General features: G+C 40.8%; 1 protein-coding gene across 1 annotated transcript; it reads right to left on the reverse strand.

The window, feature by feature from the left end:
* Window positions 1-11095: 11095 nt before the first annotated feature.
* LOC141341232 (nectin 1a-like) lies at window positions 11096-17106 on the reverse strand. Its single transcript, XM_073846384.1, has 5 exons — window positions 16973-17106; window positions 15816-16127; window positions 13786-13894; window positions 12511-12659; window positions 11096-11503 (listed from the first exon to the last, which is right to left on the reverse strand). Exons 1-5 carry the CDS (start codon window positions 17034-17036, stop codon window positions 11469-11471), a joined length of 669 nt encoding a protein of 222 aa, XP_073702485.1. The 5' UTR covers window positions 17037-17106; the 3' UTR covers window positions 11096-11468.
* Between the last annotated feature and the right edge of the window lie 10184 nt (window positions 17107-27290).

Consider the following 27290-nt stretch of genomic DNA (forward strand, 5'->3'; position numbering starts at 1 on the left):
CCCGTCCACGATCAGTTATTTCTATTGGATACCCAAATGCTGGTCAAAGATTTGAATATTAATTTAATTCAAATTGTACAAGTACTTAGTAACGAATGTGATTTTTAAAGTAGCGAAGTACATTACTTAAAGGAACCGTATGTAGGATTGTGGCCAAAACTGGTACTGCAATCACTTTCAAAATACTGTAGAACGGTGTATCCCCTCCCGCTCCCCCCTGACTCGAGGTTGCCAGCTAAGCTGCAGGAGTAGGCTGCAACAAGGAGCTTCAAGTGACGAGTCCTACACAGTAATTTGTTTTTCTTCTGTTAATTATGTTTATGCTTCACAAGAGATGTTTTGCGAAGTAATTATGTATCGCAAAAATTTACAGTTGGCGATTAGCCAAATATTTCGCAAAGATGTACGTTACTGTAATACCACAGTTCAGTCGGAACATAGATTGTTTTCATACTCTGCTAGTGGTGCGATATAAAGCTTTTTATGAACGCATTTAGCACTGCCGACCGTGGAAAATCCACTGTGTACGGAAGCAAAGTTAGCCAAACATAGATGAATCTTACTTGTCCAGGAGAAAATCAGCAACGTTGGCGTCAATCTTCAAATTCTTCTCCGTTTTCAGCCGTCTCCATCTTTCAAAGGCATCTCCTATACCAATCCTTGTTTTATTTCGGACTTTGTCACAACGTATTTCGGATTCATAACGAGGTCTTTTAGGTTTCGTAACGTTATACATGTTTTATCCGACACGTTCGTAACTGCAGCTGAGCTGGCAACCCGGATGACGAAACTCTACTGACTTCGTGATTGGTAGATAGCTGGAGGGTGGCGCCTCAGACCAAAACACAAAATGACAACAATAACATCAGTTGAGGGCTGCAACTCTCACTTTTAAATGACAATATCCTGGCCGGACCACTGTTGTCAGTGATATAAGTATTTGAAATGAACATGATTTCTTAATGTCTAGTGACATGTCAGGGCCATTTTATGATTAACTGACATAAATTTCTTACATACGGTTCCTTTAACTTAATTTGTACTTAAGTACAAGGCAAATTACAGACTTAAAAATATACTCATAAAAGTACAAGTACACGAAAAAACTACTTAATTACAGTAACGTGAGTAGTTGTAATTCGTTACTTCCACCTCTGGTCACATGACAGTAAAAGTGTACAGTTGCCAACATACAGGTTGTAGGTCAGCTGGCTCAATTTACCCCACTCAACCCTACTTTCATTGAAAATGAGGCAGAAGAGTAATCTGTGTCAGAATAATAATTTTGTGGGTTTGGCAGAAGGAACTTTCTTGCTCCTTTTTTCCTTATGCTTCTCGCATGGTGTCTACCCTTCTGTCTTTGAAAAAAGAGTGTCTGAGCAATAAAACATTTTTTATAATAGTGTTCAATTGAGATTACAAGACAATAAAGACATCTCCTATGTTTGTCCCATCACCACCCATCATGATTATGTTTATGCAAAGAGTTAAATTGGTCACATCTCCCTGCTGGTGTTTTAGTCAGTGCATGTTGCATCTTTTATACTTCTGTTGCAATTGAACTTACACAGTCTGAAGTGTTGCAACCATTATGATGCACAGGTCTGCTGGGGAAATGTATTTATTAAAAGCTAGCTTCATAACTCTTCAGGTTATGAATTTATATCAGTGTATGTCTGTGCTTTTAATGATGCTGCTTATGCTACAGTCAGATCTGAGATCAGAGCATCAGTACAACTGTTTTGGTGCTGCTTAGCAATTAGTATTTCCTGGTGCTGTTCATACACTTGACCAGATTCCTGTGGTCTGTAAAGACTGTAAAAGTTTTGCTGGTTGTTAACATTGCACACAACAACTTTTATTACATGTCCAATAAAATGATCACTGATCAGATGGCACTCCCTGAGAGAGATGGTTTTGCTTGCTAACAGTTGCGTCATTGGTTGGTGGTTTTGTTGCAAAAGAAAAGTCAAAAGTTGTACGCCGCCCTTGTCACTGTAGCAGAAATCAAATGTACATAGTCATATGGCCTTAAGGTGTATTCAGACTATGCTAGATATTGCAGACTGATTGATCATTTGAGTTTATATAATTAAATACTGGAAATATACAGTTGAGGTCAAAAGTTTACATACTGTACACCTTGCAGAATCTGCAAAATGTTAATTATTTTACCAAAGTAAGAGAGATCATATAAAATTCATGCTATTTTTTTATTTAGTACAGACCTGAATAAGTTTTTTTTCTTATAAAAGATGTTTACATATAGTCCACAAGAGAAAATAATAGCTGAATTTATAAAAAAATGACCCTGTTCAAAAGTTTACATACACTTGACTCTTAAAGGAACACTCCACTTTTTTTGGAAATAGGCTCATTCTCCATCTCCCCCCGAGTTAATAAGTTGAGTTTTACCATTTTGAAATCCATTCAGCCGTTTCTCCTGTTCTGCCGATGTCACTTTTAGCATAGCTTAGCATAGATCATTAAGTCCTGTGAGAACAATATAGCATCGCGTTCAAAAATGACCAACGAGTTTCCATATTTGTCCTATTTAAAACTTGACTCTTCTGTAGTTATGTCGTGTACTAAAATCGACGGAAATGCAAAGCTTCGATTTTCTAGGCCGATAAGATTAGGAACTATACACTCCCATTCCGGTGTAATAGTCAAGGAAGTTTCCTGCCGTATTATTGCCTAAGCAGGTGCAGTAATATCATGCAGCACATGTGCAAATGCTAACCTAGCTGGGAACTAATTTCAGGTGCTGCGTGATATTACTGCGCCTGCTTCGGCCATGTTACGGCAGGAAACTTCCGTGACTATTACGCCGGAATGGGAGTGTAGTTCCTATTAGTACACAATATAGGTGCAGAAGAGTCAAGTTTTAAATAGGACAAATATATAAACTCGTTGGTCATTTTTGAACGCGATGCTATTGGTCTAATAGGATTCAATGATCTATGCTAAGCCAGTGTTTTTCAACCACTGTGCCGCGGTACACTAGTGTGCCGTGAGAGATCGTCAGGTGTGCCGTGGGAAATTATTCAATTTCACCTAAAACAGGCCCAGGTTTCACACTGAGTAGGTAGAAATATGAAAGATCAAAAAAGAAAGTTTTCATTGTGTTTGTTTGATTCCTATTCAAGACACTTTGATAAGAATGACTATATATTGTTAATTGCACTTTTTATTTGACAGAAGAAGGAATATCAGGGCTCGAAATTGCGACCATTTTGGTCGCAAATGCTCCCAAAATTTAATCTTCGCGACCTCTAAATATATTTGGGAGCATTTGTGCGAGTGCGAGAAATTGTTGTGGTGCGACTTGTTTTCATTTCTTTACAAAACTTTCGCTAGTCTAACTATTGCACAGACTGCTGTGAGCTGATGCAGTGACTGCCTCGCCGTTCTCTCTCCAATATTACATAACCAATTAAACGTAGGCTAATCTTTAAATTCTTAGCTTAAATTCAGATTTGAGATATTAGCCGTAAATCACTCCGTCACTGACACTGCGCTCTGCTCCGCTGAAACCGAACGTTTTTTTGCTCCAAATGTTGAATTGCAATCAAAGGCAATCGGGTTTAGAGAGCGACTCCCCAATGTATAACATATCTAGGCTGTTATTAGTACAGTATATGTGGGTTATAATAGGTTCATACTGTAGGTTGTGTATTTGTCAATAGCTCTGTTTTATGCTTGAAAATTTTTTATTTGATTCCTGTTCAAGACGCTTCGATAACAATGGCTGTATATTGTTAATATAGGCTACAGAGTTACATTTTTTATACAGTTTCGATTGTTGGTGTGCCTTGTGATTTTTTTCAGTTAAAAATGTACCTTGGCTCAAAAAAGGTTGAAAAACACTGTGCTAAGCTATGCTAAAAGTGATATCGCCAGAACAGGAAAACGGCTGAATGGATTTCAAAACGATAAAACTCAACTTCTTAACTCGGTGGGAGTTGGAGAATGAGCCTATTTCCAAAAAAAAAGTGGAGTGTTCCTTTAATAGTTGAATGCTGAACCATCATGAGACTATTTCTTGCCTATATGATATGTATCGTAATGTGATTATGACATAAGGTTTTATTTAAAAAATAATGTAATTTAAAATCATTTTATCATTATATTGGTCTCTGGAAAGTATCCAGAGCAACTTGTCTGAAATGTATTGTTCAAATCTGTTTTAGAAGACACACCTTTGATGTGGTCCTGCAAGTTATGCCAATGTGTGCATTGTGTGCACAACAACAAGCCAAACTGGAAACCAGCTATAGAATCTGTTGCTGTAAACATTCAATGAACTGTAAGCACATACTGAGGGCATGGGTCAAATCACTGCTCAGTTTGAGAATTTTTGTGCTTACAATATAGATTTAAATGTAATTTTCTTGAATTTAAGCTAAAAGTGCATTCCTTTGAGAATATATTTTTTAATCTGAAAAAGAGGCTGGGCAAACATCTCCAATGCAGAGCAGACCAATGCAGACCAAGATTGTTTTATTTTTGGTCTGTTCATTTTTGTCAATCTTTTTAGAGATGTTGAAAGACGGGTGTGGTAAGAAATAAGAGCAAGGGTAAAAGGCAGCTATATTTACTAAGGCTGAGACTTGTACAGTGCTGTTTACACTGCAGTGACATCAGTCATGACTTTTAATAGCACTTGTTAAAAACATTATCCTACGCACCTGACTGAAGTTAATATGTGGAGTCTACTGGAGACACCCTGCTGAGGCGGACGCCCCTTTTCAACATTATCACCTTGGGGACTAAAATCTTTAGTGTTTCACTAAGCTGAACACAAATTAAGATATTTTTCCTGAAATCCGAGAGCTTTCTGAACCTGCATAGACAGCAACACAACTTAGTTCACACATTCAAGGCCCAGAAAGGTAGTAAGGACATAAATAAAGTAGTCCATGTGACATGAGTGGTTCAACTGGAATGTTATAAAGAATTTTGTGCACAAATTCTTCTCTTTCGCGTCTTTAATGCATACATGTGTACCCTTGCTGTCTATGCAGGGTCAGAAAGCTCTCAAATTTCATCAAAAATGTCTTAATTTGTGTTCCAAAGATGAAAGAAAGTCCTATAGGTTTGGAATAACATGAGGGTGAGTAATTAATGACAGAATTTTCATATTTGGGTGAATTATCCCTTTAATCACAGCCTGGAGGACGTAATATTACAGAGAAAAAGAGTACCTAGTATCTAGTATTCAAAAGCATATAAATGTTAAGCCTGGAAGAAAAAATAATGCAAATTAAGATGGGGGCTAAATCTTTCCCACAGGGCAAATAGAAGATCTCCACATCTCTGCTTGGCAACGAACCTGATGAACACAATGAATATGTCTTTTTTCACAAATGAAGTCTCTAACTGTGCGTTCACACCGCTGCTGGCGAGAGCATCAAAATTTGCTCTGGCCACCCTGCCAGCAACGCTTGAGAAAGATTCATTGATGCTCTGACGATCAAACGCTTGATCTTGTATTTAAAGCTGCCGCAAAGCAAACAAGCATGTCAATCTTGTGCAGACTGACCACAAGTAGTGTGTAAGTTAACCTCATTAAATATTTTAAATGGGAAAATAAGAAATTAAATTTATTTGTAGTTACATGTTTGCTAACAAAATAAATTAAAAGCCATTTGTGTGGTGTGGCTATTGTGTTCATGGTTAAGTGCTAGTCTAATTTCAACATAATAGGAGACATTTACTAGCCTTGGTCTTTAATTAACATTAATATGAATTTGTGTGCGGCCTACTGTACATTGCAAACCGTCTTGGTTGCAATTGGTGAAATTGGTGTTGTTTTGAGCAAATGAATTGCATTCCCGCTGAAAAACAAGGGTTCTAGCGGGAAAATGTTGCCTATAATTTTTTTTTATTCATGTCCCTGTACGCAAACAGGGACACATCGCAGATTATGGGGAAACCTGCCTCAGCAATAATTAACTTCTCCATTTTCCTTAATGTGGAACTAACACATGTAACTAATGTGGCCGGAACCAAAGTTTACAGGACTGCGTTCTTTGGAGATGGAATATCACAGAGGGTGGGTCATCACTTATTTTAATATTCAATTATTTATAGAAACCTGATGTTGAGTAGAGTCTCACGCTGGCAGGTCAGGATCTCATGGTGACAAACTTGCCAGTTCTGATCTTACTCAGAGGATTTAGGATTAACTACTACCTTTAAAGTTCTCTGAGGATTTGTGTAGACCTTAAACATTTGAATCAGGCTGTAAAACATAAGCACTTCATTCACCCAACATTAGAAGATATTGCCCCCAAACTCCACTTTTATAATTCCTTGATTCTGTGTTAATAAACTACCATTGTCCCAGCACTTAAAATCTTCTAAAGAGAAATGACTAGACATCTAACAGGCCACAGATGCACTTTAATTGTAATGGATGACATACTTGTTTATGGTCAAGTATGGACTGAAACCATAATTGTCACCACACTGTAGGAATGAAGAATTATTTAGACAAATTTGTGCCAAATGCAACAAAGCTCTGCTACAGAAGGATGCAGTCTGAATGGATGTCCATGAACAGGCACTGAGCAAAGTAAAGGGCAAAGTAAAGTGCAAGTTGGCCACAGCTCCTGCTCTTGCATATTGCAGTCTCTAGAAACTCACTCACAGTTTTGGGTCAGAAGCTGCTTTGTTTCAAGTCTGTGGTCATGTAGCCACATTCTGTTCCCAAACTTTGACTGAAACAGAGTGCAGGCATTTAAAAAAACAAAACAAAAAAACAAACAAACGGACTGCCTGGGTTGGATTTTGCCAGCAGACCATCATTGATCCTACTCATTAAATGATGTTTCTTAAAGCAAAGTTCGGGAGGAGCACGTCAGATACTTAGCCTAATTAACACAGCTGGTACTCACTCAAGCCAATCTACATCATGCATAAATACAGCCGACTCACCTCTACCCATTTGACGGATTATCAGCATGTTCCTCAATCAATGGAACGGCCTTTCCCTCTTCTACAACAACCTTATCTCGTCCCCCATTGACATCCAACTATTTACCGACGCAGCCCCCACAACAGGTTTCGGGGGTTTTTACCAGGGACGTTGGTTCGCATCTCCATGGCCCCCCGAGCTGCAGGGCTCCCCTCAGTCCTCCGCCTTCTTCGAGTTATACCCCCTCGTGGTTGCAGCCTTCCTATGGGGAAATGAATGGGCCTCTAAAAGTATCTTAGTACGTTGCGACAACGAAGCGGTTGTTCACTGCATTAACAAAAACCGTTCTCACTGCCCCGCCCTCATGCCTCTCTTAAGACGTTTAATATGGATCTCAGCATGTGACCAATTCCTAATAAGCGCCAAACACGTAGCAGGGGCTGACAACCAAATTGCTGACTCTTTGTCTCGCTTTCTGTTTCAGAAATTCAGGAAGCTGGCTCCAGAGGCGGACCCTTCCCCAACCCCAGTTCCTCCTTATTCAGAATTAATATTCCCATAACCCACCCGCTGAAACCCCTCCTGGACGCTTCCCTCGACACTATCCTGCAAGCAGTTTCTCCAAGAACTCTACAGTCATACATAACAGCATGGAGATGCTTCAAGGCCTTTCACCTCTCATACAACACACCATTCCCTGATTTTTCGCTACTCTCAATTACCTCATTTATATCCTTCCTCAACAGCGTAAAGAGCCTGCAAGTCGGATCCATTAAGGGCTACCTGAGCGGCGTCCAATTCTTTCACAAACTCATATTTGGCACCCCCTCGCCCGAAATAAGTAATTCGCAAACGTCCCTATTAATCAAAGGGATCCAAAAGTCCCGGCCCACCCGAATCGACCCACGCCAACCCATAACACTAGACATCCTCACAAGATGTATCCATACCCTTCGTACAGGTTATCAATCTTCTAACACCACCCGCACACTCGACGCCATGTTCATTTTAGCCTTTTTCGGGTTCCTTCGATGTTCAGAACTAACCGCCTCCTCCAAATTTGACCCCAATTCCAACCCTACCATCTCAGACCTAACAGTACTCGACAGCGAAACAATCTCTTTCCTGATTAAACAAAGCAAGACAGACCAAAACAAAAAAGGTCATCTCATCTACATCCTCAACCTCCCTTCTCCAATCCAACCATACCAGACCATCCTTGAATTCCTCCGCCTCAGAAATTCCCAAGCCAAATCCCCCGACGAACCCCTATTTTTAGACGAATCCAAAAAACCGGCCACTCGCTTCTGGTTCCAAAAACACCTCAGATCCGTCCTTCAATCATCAGGCATCTCGCCAAAAAATTTTTCTGCCCACTCCTTCCGCATCGGGGCAGCAACCTCAGCAGCCCAAAAAGGCCTCTCCAGGCAACAAATCCAAACCCTAGGAAGATGGTCTTCAGAAGCCTTCCAGAACTATATAAGAACTAACCAATTCCACATCAGAGAAGCCCACAAAACTCTCATTGGCTATCAATCCAAAAAAAAAAAAAAAACTTTCCATCCCTGACCTTTTCCTCACTACGGTCGCCGAGGTATTCCCGTCTGATGCCGTGAGCCTTGGCCTCCCGTCAGACACCCCAGGAGCCCCCGACCCCAACTTACCTTTCCGTCTCACGTCCCGTGGGGCCCACCCGTCCGATGCCGTGAGCATTGGTCTCCCGTCGGATGCGCAGGGGCCCCCAGGTCAGACACCTAACCTTTTCGACACCACAGTCGGCGGGGCCTACCCGTCCGATGCCGTGAGCATTGGTCTCCCGTCGGACGCCGCAGGGGCCCCCGCCCGGTCAACTACACTTTTCTTCCCTACAGTCGGCAAGGCCTACCCGTCCGATCACGAGCCTTGGTCTCCTATCGGACGCTGCGAGAGCCAAACCGACCATGCAATTTTTCCGTTCCGTCCGACGGTCGGCGAGACTCAACCGTCCGACTCCACAAGTCTCCGCCTCCCGCCGGACACTATCTGAGCCCCTTCAGGCCAATTTCACATCTTTTCCCCCCCACCTGGCGAGGCTTACCCATTCGAGGTTCTGAGTCCTGATCTCCCCTCCAATGCCTGGCGAGAGCCCTCCCAGTCGGGTTTCCCTTTCTGCCTCCCCGGCCGGCGAGGCTTACCCGTTCGATGCCGCGAGCCTTGGTCTCCCATCGGACGCCGGCGAGAGTTCTCCCGGTCGGGTTACTTACTTGGCGCCTGCAAGCGAGACTTATCCATACGATGCCGTTTGCCTTGGTCTCCCATCGTATGTCGCGAGAGTCGCCCGCACCAGGCGTCCCAAAACCTTTTTACCTGCCAAACCGAGAGGACCCACTCGTCTGACGTTCTGAGTCTTGATCTCCCGTCGGAGGCTTCATGGGTCCTCTCGGTCAGCTCCAATAGGGGCCGATCGACCAGCAGAGCCCTCATGCCAACATCGTAAGCTGCTCCGGCCAAGGCAACCCGGGTTCTCCTGATCGGGCCCCAACCACGCTGCTCCTCCTTCGGCCGGTAGGGCTCACCCGTTCCAACGCCGTGTGCTCCCGTTGAGTATCGGTTGAGCTCTCCCGACCGGACGCCCTAAATCCCGTAATCCATACAAGCAGCCGGTAGAGCCTTTCGACCTGAGACAAAAACCTCTCCCATCAGAGTACGAAAGGCTCCCCCGGCCAGCTAACCAAACATCTTCTCCCAAACAACGGCCCCCGCCAGATCTCAGCGCTTGGGGGGGTCCTCTCGCTGGCGGCTGTCCTACACTCCATTGCTTATTGGGGGGTACTCTAGGTTCGGGCCATTCCCGAGCTCGGAGCCCTTCCCCGGACAGCACGCCAAACATGCTTACATACTCCAGCTAATTATATGTAAGTGGGAACTCGTGAAATGATGTTTCTTAAAGCAAAGTTCGGGAGGAGCACGTCAGATACTTAGCCTAATTAACACAGCTGGTACTCACTCAAGCCAATCTACATCATGCATAAATACAGCCGACTCACCTCTACCCATTTGACGGATTATCAGCATCCCTCCACCACCCCATCTCCTCACTCCGAGTTCCTTCTACACATATACATAGGGGGGGGGTACTCTAGGTTCGGGCCATTCCCGAGCTCGGAGCCCTTCCCCGGACAGCACGCCAAACATGCTTACATACTCCAGCTAATTATATGTAAGTGGGAACTCGTGAAATGATGATATTGATCGTGTCCCAGTAGGGTCAGCATCTAATGCACTTTATTCACTTAAATGTGAAAGTGATGCATATTCCTAGTAAATTCTTTAGCGGTAGCGGACACACTTCCTCCTAAAGAACAGTGCTACTTAAGAGAAGGCTGTAACTTGAGGAGCTGATGCAATCCTATCTAGATGCCATTAGAGAGACAGAGATGCAGATCTCCAGGCAGTGATAGAAGTTTCTCACAAAGTGTTGCCCAAGCACATACCTTTCATCTGAGATGCTATCATACTGCTTCCTACTTGTCTTCATGAGTCAGTGAGGGAGAATGTGTAAATCTGAGCTCATTTAGGGCATCAGGGCCTTGACAAGTGTGCCAGAGGGCAAGGATGTCAGTTCGGTGGCAGGAAATATTGTAGGGCCCTCAAAATAAAACACAGGAGAGAATACTTAATCACTAACCCTTTGCCTGCTGGTCCCTGGTGCAAGTTTGTAGTTGTATTTGTTGACTAGTAATTGTGTAACATTAAAATAGCTCACCCTCAGCTTCCAAAGTTTTCAGCAGCCTGAAGTGCATGTTGTATTACGAGGGAGCCATAGCCACAGTTTACTTCAGCTGAATTTCGGCAGTACTGTACAGACTACTGAGCTGCAGCAAGGGCAGTTCTAACAGGGAAGCGAGAACACAATATGGTATTTCCTTCTCACAAACTACTTATCTCTCATGAGAAAGCATGAGAAAATGTTTGCTCAATGTGAAAAACTGCTCCAGAGCAGGTTAGTTTCAAAATATATTTAGATCTATTAAATAATGACTCGAATTTGCTCTTGATTATCACATGGTGATTAGTTATTCATTATCCAACTCTACAAATACACCCCATTCACCCATTTTCTTAACTGTCCGTCCAGTGAAGGGTCAGTAGGGCTAATATAGAACCAGCCAATATAATTATGATATATATATATATAGATATAACAAAACAATTTTACTAGCAGATTTGTCAGGAATTGAAACAAGTAATTTAAAGAAACATAATGTTCAGAGGCTATACAAGGTAGACGGTCCACTCATACAGAGATTAAAAAACAATATCCTGAAAATGGCAATATTTCATCTTCCTTTTGGGTAAATGTCACCTTGTTGATAGAGGCATTATCATAATCAGCTGTTTGCTTACTCTACAATGCTCATATGTACTGATAATATAGATTCTAGCATGATTTGAGTTTAAGAAGCATAATATAATTGTTGCCAAGCTGCAGCTTTCATTCCTGAGTTTCCTTAAAGGTGCTTTGATGACACTGAGAAAATGTTAAATTACATCCAGTATAAAGGACTCAGAACTCAGAATGGTTGTCTTCTGGCTTTTGTCCTAGAAAACAGATAGCACATGATAAATGATGTAGTCTAAACAAACTCCTGTATCTTCCACATGCACATGCACACCAAAAAAATAGCAGGTTATCATCTAAGTAGGGGTGCAATGAGAAACTTATCTCACAAGAACGAGACCAGACAAGATTTTTAAACTTTTTTAAAGAAATCCTCAATGATGTCAACAAAAATAATGCAAAAAATACAGGTGCATTTTGATATGAACTTGTACTTTATGAAATTAAACTTCTATTTTAATGAATTATATGCAGTAATAAACATGTAAACTAATGCTGCATGATTCTGGATAAATTGAAAAACAATTTTCTTTTATACATTGGAGATCTCCATTCTGAAGAAAAAAAAGGATTAGAAATCCAAACAAAATTACATAATTTACTAGTGGTTCTGACATAATGTTCATTGCTTAAGTCTACATTTGAACAAAAAAACAAAATAAAAAAAATAAATGAAGGAGTCAGTGTCTCAATTAATAAAGGCTTGTTTCACTATTGGAATCTCTTGAATGTATGATTCAATGACAAATACTTTTTTAAACGTGCAGTTGTTGCCACCTCCTGGCGGAAGAGGACAAGCGTTACTCTACATACGTGTTAGAAGATAGCCTACTTTCGTTTTCGTTTATACCCAAACTATAAGCTTTTATCCCAGTATTTATGTTATTTAAATGTGTGTAACAAAGAAATAATGATTATTATGTGGTTAAAAAGTTAAAAAAAAATCTGTTTGTGTAGCTTTCTGAAACAGCAGAAATACAGATTTGAATGTCGTTGTCATTCGTTGTCATTCATGAATAAGATTGCGTGGGTGTTTGAATAGAGATTGTGATATTTTAATGGTTAGTCATGCAGCTCTAATGTAAACACTGCAAAATGTTTTGCCATGATATCGTCACGTTCTCGCGAGACCAGTCAGATCTCGTCACACCCCTACATCTAAGTTAAAAATAAACTTTTAATTTTTGTAGTAAACCAAGGAATTCACCTTTTTGCCAGTAGAGTGAGCCGATTCCTTTGCCATACTCGTTTGAAGCCTCACAGATATACAGGCCGCTCAGGTCAGAGGTCAGTTTCAAGAAGTAAAGTTTATTTCCTTCTGCTTTAATGGCATCATTAGGGATAGTCTGGTGCGTGCTACTCCACGAACAAGAGAAAAGAATTAAAAGAAAAGAATTTTAAAAAAAAGACAGTGAAATACTAGGGCCTAAATTAGAAAACAAAACCAAAAAGTTTTTTTGCTAACTTTTTCCAAGTTGTTCTGTACATAAATGTTAATTTCACAGCAGTCATTTATTTACATTGCAGATGCGTTCTTCACAAGCTGACTTACATAATGTAGATATGTGGCCATGGACCACAAACCATAAGGGTAATTTATTTTTTAAACTAAGATTTATACATCATCTGAAAGCTGAATAAAAAGGCTTTCTGTTGTATGATTTGTTAAAATAGGGCAAATTTTGCCAAGATACAACTATTTTAAAAACTGGAATATGAGGGTGCAAAAAAATCAAAGTATTGAGAAAATAGCCTTAAAAGTTCTTAGCAATGCACATTATGAAATAAAAATTACGTTTTGATATATTTACAGTAGGAAATTTACAAAATATCTTCATGGAACATGATCATTACTTAATATCCTAATGCTTTTTGGCATAAAATAAAAATTGATCACTCTGGTTTCACAGTGTTTTGGCTATTGCTACAGATATACCCGTGTTACTTATGACTGGTTTTGAGGTCCGTGGTCACAAATTCTGTATGTCAGTTTGTGAAGAACGCATCTGCAAACCAAATAAAAGCAAATGAACTTCAATACATTGACCTTGCTGTTGATAGGTCACTCTCAGCATTGCTTCAAGGAAGCAAACTATGCAAATCACCAGTCAGTTGAGTTGTGCTGCTTTTACTTTCTAATAACAGATCCAGTAAAATCCAAATGTTTGGATACAATTCTTTTCCCTATTGAACCACTTCCTGTTTGCGTCTATGTTGCTTTATTCATTGTCATGCATTACACATTCAGTTGTTACATCTTACTGAATCTGCAAGTTGTTAGTAATTAAAAATGTATGGATCATCCAGATAATGACACGCAATACTATAAATCAAGTGTATGTAAAATATTTTAAGTGCACATTCAGTCATTGTTATGTTTTGTTTTTTTCTAGACAAAATGCACTTTTTATGATTCTTCTTTTTATGAACATACAGGAATTTTTTTACTAAAAAATATTTTTTTTAATGATTGTTTTCATACCTGTGCCATCTGAAATGTGTAGCTTCAGGATTGGCATCTGCCTCACACTGATACACCTCAGCATTAGAGCCATCCTTGAAAGGGGTCACAAATACCAGCTGAGGTGGATCTTTAAAACATAGAAACACAAACATTTGACCTCAAAGATACCACATATATGCTAATTACAATCCAACTAAACAAATTCAGATGGCTTACGAACTATGAAATTACATATAAAGATATGTAAGTATAATACATTTTATTTAATTGTAAATAACAATCAGTGATGTGTCTGCAAATGTTTTCATTTAAATTATATTATTTCTTCCATAAAAACTCTTTCTTGTATGCTAAAGTGTACTTCTTTTTCACAAGGATATACTTAAAGGGGTCATCGGATGCAAAACTACTTTTACATGTTGTTTGAACATTAATGTGTGTTGGCAGTTTGTGTACACAACCACCCTACAATGATAAAAATACACCCAGTGGTATTTTTTTAATCTTTAAAAGTAATATCCTCTCTTTAAAATCAGGTCATTCTCAGCTTCTTGTCATTGTGACGAAACACAGTTGATTGACATGAGCATCTTACCTTAAACCCGCCCTCACCGAGCTGAAACACGCGATACGATTGTGTCGACTTAAGTGCAGAGGAAGACTCTAATTAAGCGATTAAGGTGTTCGGTTGTTTGATGTAATAATGAACATAGCAGTCGTCATTTACTCCCGACATCTGAGCCGCTTAAGAGGCAGAGGACACCGTTACTTTCATTTTTAAAAAGAAAGCGCCGATCCTGATCTACATATGCATCTATGTTTGTGTGAATCATTCGTGAAGCAGCTTCACCCACAGCAGAAGTGAGTACAAGGGTTTTTTAGGCATCTTTGCAAATGACCTTTCCTAGTAATGTGCTTGTTGGCAAGTTTTGCCGATAAACGTTGCTAAAGTAAATATACCGCTTGTAATTCCTCAGCAGAGATTCAAGATTCAAGATTTTTTATTTGCCATTTACACATAAAACCAACAGTCCCATGTACATTGGAATTCTAGTGCAGAGCTCTCTGAGTCATGTTTAAAGAAGTTAAGAGATGAATAAGAAAGACACAACAAGAAAAGAAAAAAGAAAATATAACATTATAAACTAAATAAAGTATCTATGAATAAATAGAGTCTTAAGACATAAGTGTTTTTTCTTTAAATGCAGGTACTAATACTGGTCAAAAATTAGTCCAAGTTGGATTACAGATATTTCACAGTTATAGCATTGCAAAGATTTGCTATTGCACCATTTTTTACTTTTCCACAAAAAGAATATCATTGCACATAGGAAAGGATATTATTGCACATAGGATGGATATTATTGCACATAAGAAAGAATATTATTACACATTTTCTTCTGTTTCACAGAAAACCACCTTATACATTACCAGCGAGGTGAGGTAGTGTGGTGTTATTTTAAATGTTTAATGTTTTTGTTTAGCCACAGAGTCTGGCTGTGGCGGGGAAGAAACTGTTGAAGAACCTTTTTCTATGTGTGATGATGCTATCCGCTCTGTTATATCTCAGGTTGTACGTACAGTTTTTGTGTCTGAACAGAGAGTGAGCTGGATGGAGTGAGTCCTTGACAAGGTAAAAGGGTGTTTTTTACACTACTGTTGAGAATTCTTAACCAAAGTATATTAGAGACTTTTCATTAAGACCCTAAAGAATCATATGAACTTGTGGAAAATGGGCATCCGATGACCCCTTTAATGAATAAGTGGGATTCCACTGTCACATTAAAAACTAATACAAGTATTTTTGCTTATATTTAGTAGGCACTTTTATCCAAAGTGCCTCTGTTTGTGTTTATGGATCAATGGAAAATAAGTGTTGTCATTTTTATAGCACTTCCCTTTTAATTTACCAATTACCGTCAACAAGCTGAGGCAGGAAGTGGCCTCTAAATAACAGAGAACCTGCTAAAACCCTGATAAACTTTCACAATCAGATGTCTAAGGGTGTGAAATGTTTGGGTTTTCTTATAAAGGCGCATGCCACTTACAGTGCACAAGTATCTTGTGATCAATTTCCAGTTTCTCCTTGATGGCAGCATGTCTGATCACACACTGGACAAGTTGCTGATTCATCTGTGCAGTTGGAGTGGCAATCAGACTGCTTGCGATTGTGAACGTCCCGTCCAGATGTTTCACAGTGTTGGTTGATACCTTCACAGAATCTGATAAAGTACCCAAATTCCATGACACCTCAGCAGCAGGCTTCGTTTTGGAAGTTGTGCAAGTCGCCAGGGTAACCTTGAGACGTCCAGCAACAGGGATGGCATCCACAGTCACACTCACATTCACAGGGCTTGTGGCTGGTGACCATAAATAACAAGATCAGTCAGTCATACAGTCAGGGGACACAAATAATGCAGCCAAAATTGTACTTGTAAGGATAGATATGATTACACAGCATGTGTACAGAGCATGGAGAAATGTCTAAATATGATTTCGGTTCATAGGTTCACCACCCGGTCATATTATAATTATTAAATTATTTTGCCTTGTCCACATATTTTAGGTTTGGTCTGGGACTGAGGACTCTTATTTAAATAACCGCAGCAAGCCCACTGATCTCTTAACATAATATTAAAGGTGCCACATAATGCACTTTACCCGATGTTTAAATGGAATAAAATAGCCTTGACAGCCTATGTACACCTACACATGAAGAACTTTGCTCTCCCCCACCGGACTGTCTTCTTTTTTTAAGTTTAGCCTACTGTCTTCTCTTTTAATGTAACAACTGGATAATTTGTATTAACAAGCATCCACGCCCTTAGTGCCCCATAGCTACGCATCAAACGGAAACTAAACGATATCAGAGGGAATAAACGCATTAAGCAAAGTCGTAACTACACAATATAATTTCGGTCTGGTTGCATTCAATTAAAGCAGAATATGATTTTACTTTATAGTTATAATTAACGTTTAGAAAAGTGGTGTTGATACTGAGAATGCAGGTAGGCTAACCTGTTTGTATACTTAAATCTTATTCAAAGTATCTTACCTACACTATTAACCTGTCACCATATAACATAGCTATCACTTTGGCTAACCCTTTTTATAATTAAAAGTTTTTTGTTTTGTTTTTTGCATTTCTATCAATGTTTACCACGAATATTGAATCAAATATGTTCTAAAGAGGTAAATCGCTTACCTTCAGTCCCACTGCTGAGAAGAAAATAAACAACAGCTATCGTAATGAAGTGACGGGAAAACATGTCTATACATGAGCCTCATCTGCGGTCTCTGAGTAAGACACTTCCGTCACCCCTTGCTCTTGTTTGTTCTTCTCCAGTGACACTAAACGATTCAGGGGCTACTCGGTGACAGACGCTCAAAAGAGCCACCTACATTAATGAAACACACACAGAGAGAGAGAGCGAGAGCGAGCGCGCGCTTTGTCACTACAGTAAGCACTTTTCTTGGCCACATAACAGAAGCCACAAAAAAGTCACTTACCTATATGATTTGTTCTACGGTGTACATATGTCCTTTATTAACTTTTGCCATGTCATATTGTGTTCTGTTCTTCATTAGTAGGCTACATTGTGACATTCCATCAAACTCATCTCCTGAGTCTTCCTCAACAGCCTGTATTTTTATTTTATCTCCTTCCTTAATTTCATCTACATTATTAATTTTGTCAGGAAGACGCGCACCAAAAGCAGAACTACATCCAGTTCTCACCCGTGTTTACATTGTCATCGCTTTCACTCTCCTCATCTGACTAATCTTCTTCTTTTGATGACGTTTCAGCCTCTACTCCTCTTGCATGCTGTAACATTAGATCCATTTTGAGGCATATCAGCGGCTGACTGTTGTTGATCATTCCTCACATCTTTGTTTGGACAGAACCGCTTGTTTCACTCGGTCTACGGCTACAGATTGTATTACATTTTAATGTAGAAATGTATTAAATGTATTAAAGGAGTAATGTGATATAACTACAGTATTTAGTGATTAATCTATAGCATTTGTGCATTAATACTAAGACCCCTGTTCTTCATACAAATACCTAAAATTAATTTTTATACCATAGTATTGAGGTGCTATATGCCTATGTGTGTGTTTTTACTAGTTATCATTATGAATGCTACAGTAACACCAAGGGTTACTTTTAATACATTTCACTGTATAAAAATGAGGTTTTACAGATGTGACTGTTTTTGATGAAAATTATTAGAGCTGTAAATCATTATATCAGTTTAAATATGTTACTAGACATTGCTCTACCCCGCTCATTCCACATTAATTCTATTTCTGCATGTAACAAAAAACCTTATATTTGATTTTTAAAACCATGTAGATATTATGTAGGCCTAAATAGCTAAATAAAATTTCCTTTCCTTTCCTTGATGTTTGTGTTTTGAAAAAGAGGACACTGAGGTTATGGGGCCCAGGAAACTTAGTTGAGGGATGTAGCATGGGTCAAAGATCCTTTTTTCAGATTGTCATTGACTTTTTTTGTTTGTTCAATTTGCACACTGAACATGGGTTAGAGCTACTATTTTCGAACTCTCAAAGTGCACCAAATTAATTAATTTAACTTTAAAATTAAAGGGCTTACGCCACCATGATAGGAGCCCCCGCCCACCACCATTAACCCCTGATGTTTCGGCTTAGGCCCAGATGGTTATAAATCCTACAAACATAAACAAAATTGAATGTATGTCAGTATATAGGATCTGTGCATGTATTGCATTATATAATGTTAATTAATTGCTTTAGCTATTTGTGTATATTTACTGAAGAAGGTGATACATAATCTTTGACAACATTGCAGTAAATATTTTTGGTGCATCAAAAATCATGCTTATTAAAATACCAACAGACAGAGAAGTAATCATAATTAATTAAGCTATTTGAAACTCATAATTAGATACTAAATGGATGGGAACTGAAAAAGGTCCACTTCTTGAAAAAATACCCCCCCCCCCCTCCCTTTTGCTAGGCTGGCTACGGGCCTGCATATAAAAATTCTCTCAGTGATTGACATGAAAAGAAATCTCTAAAGTGCGTTCAGGTTAGGTCAAAAACTTGCTGTCGAAACGAAAGTACAAGTACCTCTTCCACGCTTACACCAAGTTCTGGCATACACCTGCAACCAGGTGTATGCCAGGTGTGGTATGCCTTGACCAGGTTCAGCCATGTTGACAAAGAAAACCACGCTAAGTCAAAATTGCACCACACAGCTCAAGTCTGAAATTATATTGGCCAAAAAAAGGGGGAAAACAAAATTAAAGAAAGACAAAAAGCACCAAGTTTTGCACTCGCTTAAACACCAACACGCTCCACTCCCACGTATACGCACTCCCAGTATGCACCTCTCAAAGAGAGAGAGAGAAATGCAAAGGAACTGAGAGTGAACTAAACAGAATTTTCCTTCACATTTCCCCTCAATCAGAACCGGGTTATGTAAAGTAACACTAAATTTATTTGTTGTTAGCAGATCCTTAACATTGATATGTAATAACTTTGAGAGTCGAGTTTAGGTTTTATGCGTCAGTAATAATTCTTGTAAAACCATTTGTGTCTGAATAATTTAAAAGCAAAAACTGGACTGCTTATTCAGCTTTAAAACATAGATTACAAATGTAGCCTAACCATGGTTCCCTGAGGTGGAAACAAGACACTGCGTCCTCTAGGGCAGTGGTTTCTGACCTTTTTTCCTTGATTAGCCCCTCTCCAATATCATATGGCTTTTTTGCCTTAGCAATCAATACCCAGAGAGCACATGTACATAATGAAATCATCTGCAAAATGAACAATCACAAATAAATCCACTCACAGGTCAAGTGAATTACATTTATTATAGTTACAATGGGTCCTGTCAGAGGATGGGGTATACTTGGCAGCGAGGGAACAGTCAATTATTCAGGTTTATGTGTTGAAAGCATTAAAAATGGGCAAGCAAAAATATCTCAGTGACTCTGACAAAAGTCAGTGATAGCTAAATGACAAGTCTTGTGAGGTGTTTTCTGGTATGCAGTGGTTAGTACCTACCAGAACTGATGCATGGAAGGGCAGTCTTTGGGGCCAAATTTTTGACATGTCTTTTTCAGTTGCTCATAGAGATGACTATAGTTTAATTGCATTGTATTCAGCACAAACTGTGCTACATTATTATGTATAATATGTAAAGTTGCTATCAAAATTATTCAACCCCACAGAGACTGCAGTACTTTACAAATACAAGCTTTTCTAATAATCAAGGACTTTATAAAAATTGTATCTACAGCAGTTTACTGACATTTTAAAAGTAATAAAGTCAATATGTAATGTAATGTTTTTGAATTATAGGATTTTTTTAATAACACACCTGTCATAATTATTCAACCCCTATTCAACACTGATGTATTTAAGTCACTTATTTGTGACTAATTGTCTTAAAACACAATTAAGCCTTTAGAAACTCATTAGAAACTTAAAAAAAAACTGAATTAGCTTGGGCTGTTATACAGTACATACATTTAGCCCATGTGTGTGCTGAAGTGAAGTGACAAATATGGAGTAGCAATAAGTCAACAGCTCTCACAAAATGAGAAGAAATAGTTTTATTATATTAGAAAGCTACATGAATATTTCCAAGACATTAAAAGTTCCTATACAGCTGGCAGCTGTATTCCTTAGTTAAAAGTGTGTAGCACCAGAAAACCTTTTAGGGTGTTAAACAAAAATCACACAATATCATAAAATGTTTGATCAGAGCAACCGAGAGAAACTTGCAATGTACAGCTAAAACTTGCAAGATGACCCCACGAAAGGAGGAAAAACATTTCAATTCAGTGTAGAGGAAGAACACTAGACAAGTATGGCTATATTGAGGCATATTTCTAAATGTCACTCTTGACCAAGAACAACAAAAAGACAGACTTAAAATGCTAAAATTCATTTGGATAGACTCTGGAGTTCTGGAAGAATGTTTTATGGAGTGATGTGACCTGACTCGAACATTTTGGACTCATGGATCAGCAGTATGTCTAGTGCAAAAAAGGGCAACGCTCATAAGCAGAAGAACACCAGATCCATGGTCAAACATGAAGGTGCATGGGCCAGGACTGTTATGAGGTTGTTTATTGTAGCAAAAAGTGGAAATCATGATTGTATGAGGGATATCATGGATTGTTTTTGTCATGGAAGTATCAGGCCATGTTGTCAAGAATTGTGATGCCTTCAGTGTAGTGACTGACGCTAATGATCAAAGGACTTTCCTGCCGGACAATCATCCCAAAGTAAACATCTAAATCTACTAATGTTTGGTTCAGGGATCAGGCATAGAATGTTCTTGAGTGGCCTGTTCAGTCTCCAGATTTAATTCTCATTGAAAATATTTGGCTGAATTTGGAAAAAGCAGTGGCAAAGTGAAACAGATTATCTGTGAGATGAAAGCTTTTTTTAGGTGAGGAATGGGCCAAGATTGCAGCACTTCCAAGCATTGTTCATTGGTGTTTTTAAAGAATAAATGATTCAGCACCAAATTTGACTTTTGGGGGTTGAATAATTTGGAATACAAACGTTTTTTTTTAAATTATTATTATTATTATTATTATTCATCAACTTATGTCCTTAGAATTACTCAAATGTGTATTAATAAACCTTCTCCAATAGTGTGATGCCTTTGTTGAATTGTTTTCATAAAATTTTGTTCTCTTCAGCAAAATGTCTTGCAGGTCAAGGGAGTTGAATAATTTTAATTGCAACTGTAAATGTGTGTATTTTTGAGAAAATTATGTTTAACCAGACTGTTGTGGTTGCTTTTGTTAACTAGTTTGTTACAAAATTCTGTAAAAATCATCCTGCCCACTCATTCATATAAAACAACAGCGATGCACCACCAAAGTGTGAAAGCGAGGGATTTTTTTTTCTATCACATTTACCACGGTGTTATATTCTGCCTCTGGATCTTTTTTGAAAACTGCAGGGACCGCAATGCAATATCTATTGCTGTATCCAAAACCACCCCCTATACCCTCATTCATTATTTCCTGCATTAGGCCGCTAATACAGTTCACTTGAAAGGGTGGATGAAAATGAGTGACTGAATATGTGCACTGGAAGGGCTGCTGCTTTTGCATAGTTTGTGCTTGCTGTTTAATTATCATTTGAAAGTAGCAAACTGGCAAATCCATTAGTAAGATTAAAAGATTTATCATGAACTCTGTCATGGAAATTATGTATAAACTCTAATTATACAGTTTTATAATCAATTTACAATGAATTTATATCTACATTGCATTACGATGTATGCCATGGACGAGCGCTTTATAAAATGATTTAATGGATGATTCAGCCAAAGCCAATAAAAGGCAAGTCTGCAACCTTTAGCCAAAAAAGTGTATTACTGTCTATCGGATCATTTTAAAAAATTTTTACACTAAACAACACTTTTGGATTGAACTATTTTTAGAGTTTACACTGAAAAAAAAAGCTGCTCTATGAGAGAAGTCACCATCTTCTGGCGAGACACGGGAATTTCATTTGGCTTTAACTTGTACACAGGCTGCTTCCATACTGCTTTCCAGTCGTCCTTGCTCTTGCTTGAACAGATAGTACAAAAAGAACATAGCAAAGGCATCACATACAAATCCATAAAATAATCACCAATGATTTTAAATTAAACATTAATGACAAACACAAATGTATACACATTAACAGTAAATAAACATTGAAAACACCAGAATGTGAATGACATTACATGATATTACAAAGAAATTGAAACAAACACATATAAGGAAAACATCTACATACACAGGTTTTCTTTAAATACCTCTGTATAATATTTCAGGAATCTTAGTTTTTTGTTTTTTTTTATTCTTTATAAGATGAAAAGATTTTAGAAGTGATTTTATTAACTATTTGCAAATGAAAAATTTACCATATAAAATAAAAAAGTTTATAATATGTTCTAGGGGTTTATTTTTAGAATTATTATAGTAAAAATAATATCTTTTAAACTAAGGGAGTGTACAACGTTGGCAGAGTCATATACATGAGAATCTAGATCAGACCAAAATTGCTTGGATAAAGGACAATAAAAAAAAAAGATGTACTAAAGTCTCCTCTGCTTGTTTGCCAAAAGAAATGAGCTGTCAATGTCCAAATATTTAGAAACATTAGAATTAACAGGATATATTTTATGTAAAATTTTAAAATGTGTTTCCTTTGCCTTATTAGAAATACAATATTTCCCAGGTAAAAGCCAGGATCTTTTCCAGTCTATATCATCAACCAAGAACCTCCAGTAGAACTTTCCTCTTGAAGAAATTTTCCTTTTGAATTGAAAAATTTGGCACATGCCTATTATTACATTTCTTGTCTAACAGATCAACGCCTTCCAATAGCAAAGTAGACAGAGTAACAACTGAACTCCTTGGATTAAATAAAGTATGACTTTTAACAAGGTGAATTAAACCAGGTGAAATTGCTTTAACCACTTTATTAAATTCTTTTGGAGGAATCAGGAAACAATGGAAAGTCAAAAATTGCTCATAACAGAGAATATTTCCTGAGCCATCAAACAAACAGAGGATACAATTAATATTATTAGTTCATTGATTTGAAAATTGATCTTATCCAACTCCATTTTTTCTTCTTCTGAGACATTCTCTTTTGATGATAATTCATTGAACCGACAAAGCTTCAGCTTGAAGTTTAAAGGCTTTCAATTCTTTACATCTTTTAATAGTGTGGCGGGAGGAGCAAACGACAGACACAGTGGGTGTGGCGTCAGGCCTCGGAGAGGCTTTTATTAAACAGAAAATGAAAGAAAAGTGTCCAAAAGGGGAATAAAGTGTCCAAATAAAAGGGGGATCTGGTGTCCTCGAGTGCTGGGGTTTCGTGAAGGATGGGTAGTGTTCGATAGGGAAGGGTCCAGGTAAGGGGCGGAGTCCGGCGGCCGCACGCGCTCCCCGCTTGGGACCGGGGTGCTAGGGGCGGCGGCATCTCTTGCGGCTTCGTCCCTCTCGAGCTTTCACGGTGCTTCCAGCGGGGAATCTACGGCCCGGAATCCTGGCCCGTCGGCCGTCTCTGGTGCGGTCTTCAGCCGGACCACGGGTCCGGCGGCTCGTCCTCCTGGCAGCGCGGGATTCCCTCTTCACCCCTTCCTGGACCCGCAAGGACACCAGCGTGCATGCACGGGGGAGAGACCGGTCTCTTGAGGAGAGGTGCGCTCGGCATTTAAACAGCGGCGGTGATGAGGCTTCTTTCCATTCACGTGTCCCTCATCACACGCCGCCAGCCCGAGATGTTTACTCGCCCCTCCTCTCCCCTACACACCCACTCCCGTCAGAAGCCTGGAGAAGGGCGGCGAATAAGGGACGGGGGGGGGGGGGGGTTGGGTGCTAGCACTGGACACATACAGTTATACTTCCAATGGTCGTTCTCCACGAATGGAGGAGGATAAAAGGCCTGTAGGGTGACTGGCTGTAGTACCGCTGTTGGGACCTTCGGTACATAACCTGGTCTAGGGTAGAGAAATGCTTTGGCCAAACCGGGCGCAAAGTCAATATATGAAGGGGCCACTGAAAGGGCCTGAAGGTCTCCTACTCTCCTCAGAGAAGTAAGAGCCAACAGCAGCGCCGTCTTAATTGTAAGGAAGCGATCTGAAATCTCCTCAATGGGCTCAAATGGAGGCCGAGAGAGGGCTTCAAGAACCACAGCGAAATCCCATGAAGGGGTTCTGGGTATCACCCGAGGCCTTATCCTGAGTGCACCACGAAGGAAACGTATGACCAAGGGGTTCTTGCCCACTGACACGCCACCAAGAGGGGTGTGGAAGGCCGATAATGCCGCCACATAAACCTTCAGGGTGGAGTGGGCTAACCCTGTGGAGAGGCGAGACTGCAGAAACTCCAGCACTGTACCAACCGGGCAGTGAACTGGGTCAGCGTGTCGCTCTTCACACTATAAAGTGAAAACCTTCCACTTAAGGCCATAAAGTTTCTTTGTAGAGGGAGCTCTAGAGTGAAGGATGGTCTCAACAACCTCAGCTGAGAAACCACTGTCTATGAGGTGTGGGAAATAATGTCCGAGAACCATACTCGGGCCGGCCAGTACGGGGCTACTACTTTCTAGAACTCCTGGGAGCAGCGCGATCGGGGGGAAAGTGTACAGACGAAGCCTCGGCCATGTCTGTACCATGCGTCCAGGCGCTAGAGAGTACCAGAGGGGACATTGCGAAGTCTCCTGAGTCGCAAAGAGGTCCACTTGAGCTTGGCCAAACACTCTCCATATCTGCTTCATCACCTCGGGGTGAAGTTTCTACTCCCGGGGCCTCGGCCCCTGCCTCGATAGGATGTCTGCCCCTATGTTCAGATGCCCAGGGATATGAACTGCACTCAGTGAGAGGAGTTTCCCTTGGGACCACAGGAGGATATGGTACGCCAGCTTGAATAAGGGGCGTGAACGCACACCTCCCTGGTGGTTGATGTAATATACTACCGCTGTGTTGTCGGTGCAAACTAACACATGATGGTTTCTCAGGTCTGGGAGGAAATGCCTCAAGGCCTTGAACACTGCTAACATCTCTTGGCAATTGATGTGCCACAAGAGATGGCGACCGGTCCATAGGCCGGAGGCCGAGCGGCCACTCATGACCGCTCCCCACCCGGTGAGGGATGCATCCGTCTCTAGCGCGATGCGGCGACATGGAGCTCCCAAGACCGGGCCCTGAGATAGGAACCAAGGTTTCTTCCACATGTCTGAGGCACGAAGGCAACGCCGCATGACCTTGATCCTGCAGAACGGATTTCCCCTCTGGGAGAATCCCTTGGTCTTGAGCCACCACTGTAGTGGCCTCATATGCAGCAGGCCAAAAGGTATTACGTTGGCTGCTGCTGCCATGAGACCTAACAGTACTTGAAACTGTTTGACAGTGAGTGAAAGGCCTAGCTTGACCACATTGACTGCAGTAAGGATCGACTCAATCCGAGCAGGAGACATTTGTGCCTGCATCGTGGTCGAATCCCACGCCACATCTAGATAAGTGGTTCTCTGTACTGGAGACAGCACACTTTTCTTGGCGTTGAGCCTCAACCCCAGTTCTTTTCATGTGAGCGAGAACAACATCTCGATGCTGAGCCGCTACCTGTTCTTAACTGGCTAAAATCAGCCAGTCGTCTATGTAGTTGAGTATGCGGATGCCCTGGAGTTGCAGAGGAGCCAGCGCAGCATCCACACACTTCGTGAATGTGCGGGGTGAGAGTGCTAGGCTGAAAGGAAGAACTCGATATTGGTAAGCTTCGCCCCTGAAAGCGAACCTGAGAAACTTCCTGTGCTGAGGAAGGATGGAGATATGAAAATATGCATCTTTGAGATCTATCGTGACAAACCAGTCCTCGGACCTGATTTGAGACACGACCTGCTTGACAGTTAGCATTCTGAACTTCAGCTTCATGACTGAGCGGTTCAGTAGCCTGAGATCTAAGATGGGCCTCAGCCCTCTTGGGAACGATGAAGTACCGGCTGTAAAACCCGGATTCTCTGTGCTGAGGAGGGACCACCTCGATGGCCCCCTTCCTTAGAAGAGAATTTACTTCGTGTTCCATCACCAGAACCTGCTCTGGGCCTACAAGAGTAGGAAATACTCCGCTGAACTGAGGCAGAGGAGCGCCAAACTGGATTTGATAGCCTTTCTCTACCGTACGGAGAACCCATGAAGACACATTTGGCAGTAGTTTCCACGCTGCTAAAAAATGTACTAAGGGAACCAGCCTCCCGAGACTGGCCTCTGGTAGAGTTTGAGGAACTAATTCGGTGGCCTGTAACAGCTGACTGGCAAGCGACACCTGAACTAATTGCTTTGAGGACCCCCGTAGGAGTGACAAACTTACTGAGTCCGCTACGAAGTCGGGCGGAAACCCCAGCAGAGGTTTGCGGGAGACTGCCGCGCCCTGAAACACTGGCAGGGTTAGCTGACTGGTCTCCTGAGGGCCCCGAGGAAGAGTGGGCACCATAAAGTGTGGTAGACCCGCTTCTCCCCCGAGAGGGGCTGCCCTCGATGGCCCTGAGCCATAAAAGTCAGGGCCGTTTAGCCGAGGACCTCTTTGACTGAAGGACGACCCTCAGGTCTGGCCTGGCCTTAGAGGCCCCCGACTTAGAGCGTGATCTGCCCTGCCCCCTAGATCTATCCGGAGGGGCGTGAGCAGCCACGCTAGCTTTTTGGGTCTGGCGGTGTGAGGAGCTGGTACGCGGCTGGGGCTGCTCCCGTCCAGCAGCCCCAGAATAGACATGACGAGGGAGGTATTGCTGGAAGGCCGCAGATTGTTTGCGGGCCTCCTGGTATCTGCTGACAACGGCCTCAACCGAGTCACCAAACAGACCCGGAGACTTGAGCGGGGTGTCCAGCAGAAGGGCCCTGTCCTTTTCCTTCATATCGGACAGGGACAACCATAGGTGTCTCTCCGCGACCACCAGGGCTGCCATAGACCGCCCAACAGTGCGGGCGGTCTCCTTGGTGGCGCGGAGAGCTAAAT

The sequence above is a fragment of the Garra rufa genome, chromosome 8, assembly GCF_049309525.1.
Source record: "Garra rufa chromosome 8, GarRuf1.0, whole genome shotgun sequence".
Lineage (NCBI taxonomy): Eukaryota > Metazoa > Chordata > Actinopteri > Cypriniformes > Cyprinidae > Garra > Garra rufa.